This window comes from Acytostelium subglobosum (assembly GCF_000787575.1).
Source record: "Acytostelium subglobosum LB1 DNA, scaffold: scaffold12, whole genome shotgun sequence".
Classification (NCBI taxonomy): Eukaryota; Evosea; class Eumycetozoa; order Acytosteliales; family Acytosteliaceae; genus Acytostelium; species Acytostelium subglobosum.
Genome location: NW_012236521.1, coordinates 304,148 through 315,390, shown reverse-complemented (window position 1 = coordinate 315,390; position 11,243 = coordinate 304,148). Strand labels below are relative to the sequence as shown.

The following is an 11,243-nucleotide window of genomic DNA, read 5'->3' as shown; positions in this document are numbered from 1 at the left end:
CGAATAGACATATGAAATTAGGTTGTGATCGTATGATCAGTGTGGTTGATCATCTGTGTGAGTTTGTGTGTGGTCTCGACTTTGATCAATTTTAGGAGCAGTCTTGATGTCTTTTGGCGATTTTTGATTACATCGCAAGGCTTCATCAACCAATTTTAGCACTGATTCGTTCATAACCTACACAAGTTTAGAACATTTGATCACCTGATCACTGATGTACAACTCTTCGGTTTCACCAAGATATGTTCACATGCGCCCCATCATCAATTTCATGTGTGGTCGTACCTTTGCAGATGATGATGATGGCGATCAAGTTTCGACTTGACGACCAATGGCAAGGTAAAGGTATCCTGGGTAGGTGTGTAGGCCAAGGACCAGCCACCGATCACTCGCTCATTCATTCACTCACTCTCTCATTCTCGAATGAATGAAGACACTCAATCAATCAATCAATCAATCAAACAATCACACTCACTATATCATCAATCAATCAATCAATCAATCATACATACATACTCACTCACTTAATCAATCAATCACAGCTACATCATGGCACGACTGGCACGACTAATGCTATGTTGCCTGATGTTGGTAGTAGTGGCTAGTGTGATAGAGGCACAGAGCTGCCTGTCGGGTGCCGGACAACCGGTGACCTGGTGGCTGGTTCGCAAGTTGCCGCTCACCCAGCGATATATATATGCAGACAGCAGCAGAGAAGATATCGTCGTCTTTGACAATTTGGCCGCGTCCAACTCGAGTTTGGCACAGACACTCGCATCGATAACATCTCAAAAGTACTTGATGTACAATGACATGCCGTGGAAGGATGACGGCACGATGGACACGCCGGTGGCCGGCGTCGCCACCCCACCCACATGCGCAGCCAGGGGCATCCTGGCCTACGCACCCAACACCCCGGGCAACCCGGGCTTCCACATCCTGCAATTCGATGGCCGGCTTCCCCGTGCCCAACGATGTGCCGGGTCAACCGATCGACAAGTCGCTGTTCAAGTTGCCGGGCACCAATGGATGGATGCCCCACGACTACCATCTGCAGGGCGACCCCACTCTCGCGGCCGACGTGTCTCACGGCCACGCCTTCCTCTGCCACACATTCACCGCGCTCAGCTCGGTGGCCACTGTGCTCTCGCAGGCCTACCCCTACATCTACCGCACAAACATCTCGCCACTCAATCAACCATTCCCCTCTGTCTTGGCACCAGTGTTCAATCAACAACTGTTGGCCGCAGCTCACTTTGCTCAGAGCACGGACAACGACATACAGATGACTGGCAGTCATGGCGACGACATCTGGGTACTCTCTCAATCATTTGGATTCCAGATGACTCAGCCACGTCGCGATCCAACACCCAATGGCAACATGCTTGTCACGAGCACCAAGCTCTCCCCTGACTTCTCCAAGAAATTCTCGATCCCACCCTCGCTCTCCCAATGGTCCTTCGACATTGATGAGGCTCAACTCGCTGTATCCGAGTCGCCCGCAGTCGTCTGTCTTTCAAACTACCATCAGCTCAATGTAAGTCCTCGGACTCACCCATCAACTACTCAATCAATCTCACATGCTAACACTGGAATCATTCCACCCCTCCTCACCCCTAGTACATGGGAAGATTGATCATCTGTATTCCAGGCGATGTCCCACTGGCCCAACACTTTATCCGTGCTGTTGAGACTTATGAGAACTCGATGTGCGTTGGCCAGCCGAATTGTGCAGACTTGGACAACTTCCAGGCCACACAGTTCATCAAGGGCAAGTTGTTGATCGACGTTGAGTCGCCCATGCTGCCCGAGAGCATCGCTGAGTACATGGCAGCATTCCCCGACTCATTGCTGCCCAACACCGACCTGAGCATCTACAACACCAACCATTGGTGCAGTGACTCATGTCTGGCCGCCATGAGCGAGCAGTCTTGGTACCGCTCGGACGACTACGCTCAATTCTCATTTGAGAAGGAGTTCAAGCCATTCGTGCTGATCTTCCTGCACGACCAGGGTCGCGACATCACCATTGTCGACGACAACAACGCCACCATCTCTGAGCCGTCGCGCGACATGAGTGATCAGGGTGCCTACTCGCCCTACTTCACCGACGACTACGTCGTGCTGTTCCGTGTGTTGCAGTGGCTGCATGACGTGCGCCAGACTGTGTGGCCAATGGGTGCGCCGTCACCCCGCAGCATCTTTGTCACATCTGACGCCTTTTTCAGTGGCCGCATGAGCACGAATGGTCCCGTCATCAAGTCATTCTGTATGGACTCCATCTTCCAAGCGTTCGCCTATGATGTCGTCGCTCAACTCGATCGTTCCTTCGATATTGGCTGGACCTCACGTCCATCCTCCGCCACCTATCCCGTCGCCGCAGCCAAGTGGGACCTTGTGCATGGTCTCGTCACATCCATCGCCATGAACTACAAGAGTGTAAGTTACAAGATTGATTGATTGATTCAAACTCAAATTGAAAACTGGAGTTGAAAACTCACACCACCCTCCCACATGCACACTCGTTCAGCTTGTACTCCCATCACTTTCACAACATCTCAAAGAATCATTTGACCCTGATTGCTCGGGTCAATGGGTAGACTATGAGAATTATAATGCCACTCAAGATGCACCAATGTCGATGGGCTGGACTACAGCCTTCTTCTGGGACCTGTTGGACCAGAACCCAGACTCTGGCGCCAACGACAACAGTCCAGACCCAACAATCTCACTCGCTCAACTACTTCAATCATTGTACCGCATTGGCCAGCAACCCGAGGCTCAGCAGCCCACCAATGCTCGCGACTTTACCGCTCAAATGGTCCAGGGAATGCCCGCCACAACCGTCAGCAAAGTGCAAGGCACAATGGACTATGACCAGATCTACATGTGTGCTACGTCGTGCCAGGCCGCACCTGTGCCGGTGACCGATCCCACCTCCATCCAGCAGTACCTCATCTCGTTGGGCGTGTGCCAGAGTGAGATCGATCAAGTCTCACTTGAGTCCATACAGGAGGCCATGCAACAATGGGTATCATACAGCAACAATGTGGTCGACAACACTTTGGTAAAGTTCATCACTCAACCCGTGGAGACCCGCGACCCAGTGCTTGTGTCGCTTGTCAACAGCCTGAACACGGCCCGCTGTGGCCAGGACTCGCTGCCAAAGTCCATGGTGCAATTCACCCGCGTGCTCGCCAACCAGCTGTACCACGCCACCATGTCCTTCCAGTACTCGCGCAACATTGAGACCTACTTCTTTGGCGACACTACCAACTGGGTCTCGACAGGCGTCGCCGTCACCAAGTACAACGACCATCTGTGCTGGGTGGGTACCACCTCGCTGGCGGACTTTAAGCGCGGCATCCCCCTTGAGCACTGTGAGGTCGGCCCCTTGGTCACCTCGATCGACCCGCTGGACGGACCCACCGATCAATCCAGTGCCATCACAGTCATCGGTCACAACTTGGCCATGGATGGCGTCACATTCAAATTTGGCAACAAGGACTGCGTCTATTCCAACTCCTACTACAATCAATACGATCAATCAATGGTGTGCAACCTGGCCGATGGCATTGGTATCCTACCAATCACCTATTACAACTCCCAAGCCAGGCTACCCGCCGAGCGACCACTTCGTGACTGGATCTTTGCATATTACAGTATGTTCTTGGAATCACTCCAACCCCTCACCAAATCAATCACTCACTCACACTCACACTCAATCATGTAGGACCTTACATTAGTCAAGTGATCATGCCAGTGGAGCCAGTGCCAACAGTTGGCTCATTGGTGACGATTACAGGATCCAGCTTCTTCTCATACACATCCACAATCGCAGACATCACGGTCCAAGTTGAGAACATAGTCCAACACATAGTCGACAGTTACCAAGGTCAGGGTTTCATCTTTGAAGCCAAGGGTACAGGTTTGAACAAGTATGTATTACCAAAAAGATCCACTCAAACTCAAATGCAAACTCACACATTCAAATGCATACTCACACCATCAACCCCCGAAGACTGATAACAGTTACAGTCGCCAAGCAATCCAATGATCTATCATTCAATCAATTCTTCATCAACTTTACTGCACCAAAGATCACGGGAATCACACCAATGATCAGTTTGGACAATGGAGGTGGACAACTAATTTCTGTCCAAGGTTCGTCATTTGGCGCGCCAGACACCACTACCGAGTTCTCCATACTCCTTGCCGAGAACCCTTGTGAGCCATCAATAATCATAAGCGATACCCTGGCAACGTGTTTCACGCCAACTGGAACCAACCCGCTGTCCACGGTACGCGTCGTGGTCGACAACCAGGTGTCACAGGAGAGGAACTTCATCCTGTCGTACAAGGGTCCACACATCCTCCAGATCGTGTACCCGCCCATGCCCACAGCCTACTTCTCCCTGTTCTGGATCGCCGGAACCAACCTGGGAGTGCGCGATGGTCTGATGCCTAGCGTGTTCTTATACGATGCCACGGTCGACCTTGAGTGCGAGGACGACCACGACAACTGCTATATGGACAAGAAATACTTTGCCGCTGACGGCCACACCCCGGCACCTGTGCCCGCCGCCCAGAGCCCTGATGTGGCGATCAGCATCGACAACTTCGACCCGTACATCTCTCTGAACGACTCGTTCCGCCGCACCGTGGACTTTGATTGTGTGCGCTGCTGGATGAACCCAGGCATTGGCCGCGACATTGTGGTCGAGGTTGGCCTGTACTCGGGAGGTGACATCGCCCAGGACAAGCTGCGCTACATCGCACCATCGATTGCCAACGCATCAGTGAGTGATAGTGACACGGATGGTGGCGCTCAGATCACTTTGATTGGAGACAACTTTGTTCCCAACGAGCTGATCGTGGAGGTGCACGAGTCTGGTCTCAACCTTACCGACGCTCCACTGGAAGGCCCAGCCAACTACACAAACGTAACAATGGACGGCACAGTGATGCTGCACAACGTGTCATTCGTCAACTCGACATTCATCATCGGCCAGCTGCCTCCAGGCATCGGCCGCAATCATACTATAATGACATCAATCGGCAATCAACCATCAAACACTGTCAACTTTGCGTACAACGCGCCCAACGTGACGTTGGTACCACGCGCACCAACTCCTGGCGGCGTCAACATCACCATCCAAGGCCACAACTTTGTGCCAACCAATGTGTCTGATGGCGGAGTCACACGCAGCAACGTGACGATCAACAGCCACCTGTGCACCCCGGTGAAATGGGTGTCGTCCGCGCAGTTGGTGTGCACTGTGCCAGCGGGTGTCGGCAAGAACCTCAGTCTGGACGTGGCAGTTGGGGGACAGCTCAACACTGACAACTCTACATTCAGTTATCTCCCGCCCACTGTCAGTTCGGGACCCTATGTCTCCCCGACCGAGGGTGGCGCACACGTCACAATCACCGGAGCCAACTTTGTGCCAGCGTCCCTCGCCAACGACATCAACACCCAGCACCCACAGCCCGACGCCAACTTCACAGTCATTATAGGCGCGACCCCATGTCAATCAATCAGATGGATCGATCAGGACAAGGTGGAGTGTGTAGTGCCCAAGGGCATTGGCAAGGAGTTGATCGTCAACGTCACAGTCGGCTTCCAGGCCATCGAGGCAGCCAACACATTCTTCTCCTACAACGCACCACAGGTTACCGCGGCCACACTCTCTGACACAGAGGGCAGCTTGATCACAATCACTGGTGCTAACTTTGTGCCAACAGGTGTCGACGCCCAGAACTCTAGTGTGGAGATTGGATCGGCCACAGACTCGCGCACATGCGCAAACGCCACATGGGTCGACCATCAGACCATCAGATGTCTCGCACCCTATGGGATGGGCGCCAACATCCCCATGCGCGTCAACATCGCCAACCAACAGGGCACGTACAACATGTCGTACAACAAGCCATCAGTCGATGACCTGGACTACCACGCCCCGACCAAGGGTGGTGTGCAGATCACAATCGTCGGCGCCAACTTTGTCCCCAGCCCACTGGCCACCGCGACCACCGCCCAAGGCCAATCAGCGGACAACTCAATCTTTGTAGGCGATCTCCAATGTTTGGCCGTGTCCTGGATCAATGCTTCGCGCGCCGTCTGTACCGTGCCAAGTGGCGAGGGTGTGGACAAGCGCGTCAAGGTCACTGCCGGCCGCCAAGAATCCGACACCAACACATACTTCTCATACGATGCGCCCAACATCACTTCGATCGTGCCTAACCGCGGTCGCATGCAAGGTGGCACGCGCGCCACAATCACCGGAGCCAACTATGGCCTCAACCCATCGGTTAAGATTGGCAACGTCGCAACGACCATCCTCTCAAGCACGCACGAGTCCATCGTCTGCACCACCCCCGCGTCCAGCACTGAAGGTGACGCGCTGGTTGTGGTCACTGTGGCAGATGGCCGCTCGACCACCCAACAGGTCAATTTCACATACTATGGCCCACCCAAGATCGACTCAATCTCGCCCGCCGACGGTTCAATCGTTGGCCAGTACGCCGTAACAATCAATGGACACAACTTCCGTGAGGATGGTTCGGTGCTCAGTGTGTACTTCAACGGCCACGCCGAACGCATCACCTCGTCCAACGACACGATGATTGTGTTTGTTTGTCCACGCGGATGGGGCACCAACATCAACTTGTACGTCACTTTGGGCGATCAGCGCAGCAATGACAACTCAGACTTTTCATTCCGTGCGCCACATATTGACTCGATCACACCATCCGATGGCGGAGTCAGCGAGTCCACCCACATTGCCATCAAGGGTACTGACCTCGGACTGTTTGGCCAAACATCCACCATCACAGTCGGTGGTGTGGCATGTCCCATGGAGACTGTGGCATACGATGCCACAGCGCTCACATGTACCATCGCGCCCGCTGCCGCTGGACCCAAGGATGTCGTTGTGACCTTCAAATCGCGCCAATCCAACGCCGTCACATTCACTCATCGCGACGATGACTCTTCATCATCCTCCTCATCCTCGTCCTCATCGTCATCAGATTCCAACTCTGGAAGCACAGAAGAGCCAGACAAGACCAAGACACCAGAGATTGAGGGAGAAGTTGTGATTGACATCATTACCACGACCTCGGTTATCATCGACCCTGTGACCAAGATTGGCACAGTAGTCGTGACATTCGTCGTGACCATACCCATTGGAGTGGTGACTGGCTTGCCAACACCATGGAGATTCACGGCCACCGACATGATCTTCAAGACCCGCGACCCCATCCCTTGGAACTTTGACTTTGACGACATATTGCCACCCACAATCACACTGCCCTCGCCACCTAAACTCGGATGGATGACCGATCCACTGGGCAAATGTAGCCTGAACGCTGTCATTGGAAGTGCACTGCAGATCACCAGCAGATTGGGAGGCATCACCAGCTTCTTTGGCAATATCTTCAACTTCCCAGCTATCAATCCATGTGGTTCAAATCCATCCTCAACTACCGATGGTGGATCAACAACAACGGACACAACAACCAACAATCCATCGACAACTACCAACGGTCCAACGACTGGTCCATCCACGACCAGCCCAACAACTGGCCCTGCCTCGACTACTGACTCGACCACCTCCACAACCGGTCCTGCCACCACTGGTCCATCAACCACCAGTCCAACAACTGGCCCAGCCTCGACCACAACAACAACTGGTCCAGCCACAACAAGTCCATCCACGACCAGCCCAACCACTGGCCCCGCTTCGACCACCACAACCGGTCAAGCCACCACAGGTCCGGCGACAACCAGCCCAACTACCGGTCCAGCCTCGACCACTGACACGACCACAAGTCCCTCGACTACCAGTCCCTCGACAACCACCCCAACAACTGGTCCAGCCTCGACTACTTCCACGACAAGCCCAACCACAACCACCCCAACAACTGGCCCCGCTTCGACCACTTCCACCACCAGCCCATCAACGACAACCCCAACCACAACCACCCCAACGACTGGTCCCGCCTCGACTACTTCCACCACCAGCCCATCTACCACCAGTCCATCGACAACATCACCATCCACAACGACTGGAGCTACAACCACGACTGGCGCTACAACAGGTGCTGGATCAGTGTCAGAACTCGAGGGCATTGTATATGTTGATAACAACTTCAACAATGTATACGACTCTGGAATTGATCGTTTGGACTATGGCACCACTGTACTCATTGTTGATCCAACAGGCCACGTTACCAACTTGACAACAGACTTCAATGGCAAATATTACTACGCCACGTTTACTCCTGGCCAACATACTGTCACCGTGGTCAACACCAAGCCACAGCACATAATGCCGATCACTCAACGTACGGTGCAAGTCGATCCCGGCGCAAGGGTGATTGTCAACTTTGCAAAGTTCACCAGGTCCAAGCAGGGCTGTGTCGGCACACTCACAGACGCACAGGGCAACTCGATCACACTGCAATATGGCACATACAATCTGTCCAACTTCAACTTTGTCGCGCCATCACCATTGACACCATCGTCGTCGGTGTTTGACCCAATATGCCAGTCTACCCTCATTGGAAGTGGACCACTGGTAACGATCAATTACGCGCAGTCAATCAAGCTCCAACTCTACGTTGATCAGGACATGAATGGAATGATGGATGCCAACGAGACCACTACCAGCCTGCCCGTGAACGGACAGATCACAATCATTTCCAACTCCACGCAGTACAACTCTGCCGTCAACACCACGATCCAGGTCACCTCGCTCCCGGTGCTGGTCACACTCGATGTGCCAGCCGACGCCATCATCACATACCGCGCCACCCTATCTGGAAACCAGACATCACCCGTGGTCCCCGTGGTCCAGGGTCTGGTCGTCTCGCCATCAGCCAACCCCACCCCAGTGCACTATGGATACTATGAGGAGAAGTCCGAGAACACAATCACCATGTTGGCATCGGCCAACTCAACAACTCCATCAGTGTCACTACCTTATGGCCGCTTCAGGACTTCATACTTCCAGAGTGTTGGCTGGATGCCACCACACACACAGATCGTCGTGGCACCCACGTCCACAAAGTCGATCGCGCTCACCTCCACAGCAGCACTTGGCAGCAATGTGACTTTGAACCAGAACACAACGATGCAGTACACATTCAACATCACTGATTATGATTGGATCGAGGTGTTTGACCCTACCCTTTTGGCCAATGTATCGATCGATGTGCCACAGGCTGGCCAGAACATCACGTTCAAGAAGCGCTATAATCAGTTCATTGCACAGCCTGTGATGATCATTGATGGTGTTACCATTGATTGCTACACCACACCAGAGTCGGACAATGTCACTTGTACCGTACCAGCCTACCGAGGTGGAGAACTTGTCAAGCAAGTGACCATGCTGTGGAACAATGTACAACTATTGCAATACTACACTATGACTTACCAAAACTCCTCATCCACTACCTCCACAACTACAACTGGCACAACCTCAACTTCACCATCCACGACAACGACCGCCTCAACAACATCTCCATCGACCACAACTGGCACCACCGCTTCAACAACTTCGCCATCCACAACTACCGCCACAACGACTGGAGTCCCTACTACATCGACAGCTTCGACAACCTCACCATCGACTACTGCTGGTACAACTGCACCAACTACTACGACAGCCTCTACATCTTCCTCATCGACTACAACTGGCACCACCGCCTCAACTACTTCGCCTTCAACAACTACCGCCACAACAACTGGGGTCCCAACTACATCAACTGCGTCGACAACCTCCCCATCGACCACAACTGGCACCACTGCCTCAACAACTTCGCCATCCACAACCGCCACAACGACTGGAACCCCAGTTACTACGACAGCTTCGACAACCTCCCCATCATCGACCACTGATGCATCAACAACGTCGCCATCCACCACGACAGCCTCGACAACCTCTCTATCGACAGCCTCGACCACTGGCGCTTCCACAACATCACCATCGACCACTGGCGCTTCGACAACCTCTCCATCGACCACGGATGCATCAACAACTTCGCCATCGACAACATCTCCGTCTACAACTGCCGCCACTACGACTGGAGTCCCAACTACATCGACCGCTTCGACAACCTCCCCATCGACCACCGATGCATCAACAACCTCTCCATCGACCACTGGCGCATCAACTACATCTCCATCCACTGCATCGACCACTGACGCTTCGACTACCTCTCCATCTACAACTGGCGCATCAACTACATCTCCATCTACTGCATCGACAACCTCCCCATCCACAACAACTGGAGTCTCGACTACGACCACAGCCTCGACAACCTCTCCATCGACCACTGGCGCATCAACTACCTCTCCATCGACCACCGCAGCATCTACAACATCCCCATCAACCACAACTGCCACCACCGCCTCAACAACTTCGCCATCGACAACATCACCATCCACAGGCACAACCACAACGACTGCTTCGACAACCTCCCCATCGACTACTGATGCATCAACTACATCTCCATCGACAGCCTCGACCACTGGCGCATCAACAAGTGCCTCGACCACCACCGATGCCTCAACAACCTCTGGAGTCTCAACTACCTCGACAGCCTCGACAACCTCTCCGTCCACCACTGATGCATCAACTACATCTCCATCCACTGCGTCGACAACTGGCGTGTCAACAACCTCCCCATCGACCACTGACGCATCAACTACATCTCCATCCACTGCATCGACAACTGGCGTGTCAACAACCTCCCCATCGACCACTGATGCATCAACAACCTCTCCATCGACAGCCTCGACCACTGGCGTATCGTCAAGTGCCTCGACCACCGATGCATCAACTACATCTCCATCGACAGCATCGACAACTGGCGCATCCACAACATCTCCATCGACAACCTCTGGAAGTGCCTCGGCCACTGGAGCATCAACATCTGCATCTACCACATCTGGAACCACAGCTTCGACTACAGGCATCCCAGTATTTGCAGCTCACCTGAACGGTTATTTGTTCATCGACCATAGCACCGACAACAAATACGAGGAGCAGACTGATCAACCTCTTCCCAATGTGATGATCCAGGTCACTGGACCTTCCCTATCCACGCCCATCCAGACATCATCAGACGTCACCGGCTACTACTCATTAGATATTGTCAATCCTGTTGGATCATACAATGTGAACATCATCTCATTGCCAGCTGGCAGACTGCTCCTCCCACTTGATGTTGCCATC

General features: G+C 53.3%; 2 protein-coding genes across 2 annotated transcripts; one reads left to right on the top strand and one right to left on the bottom strand.

The window, feature by feature from the left end:
• Window positions 1–949: 949 nt before the first annotated feature.
• On the top strand, window positions 950–9,163 carry SAMD00019534_064130 (hypothetical protein; the record flags this gene model as incomplete). The annotated part of the gene is made up of 6 exons (XM_012898233.1): window positions 950–1,537; window positions 1,621–2,439; window positions 2,531–3,662; window positions 3,734–3,938; window positions 4,022–8,862; window positions 9,048–9,163. The coding sequence occupies 6 exons, from the start codon at window positions 950–952 to the stop codon at window positions 9,161–9,163; spliced, it is 7,701 nt and encodes a 2,566-aa protein (XP_012753687.1).
• A 273-nt stretch (window positions 9,164–9,436) lies between these two features.
• Window positions 9,437–10,984, bottom strand: SAMD00019534_064120 (hypothetical protein; the record flags this gene model as incomplete). Its single annotated transcript, XM_012898232.1, has 1 exon — window positions 9,437–10,984. One exon carries the CDS (start codon window positions 10,982–10,984, stop codon window positions 9,437–9,439), a length of 1,548 nt encoding a protein of 515 aa, XP_012753686.1.
• Between the last annotated feature and the right edge of the window lie 259 nt (window positions 10,985–11,243).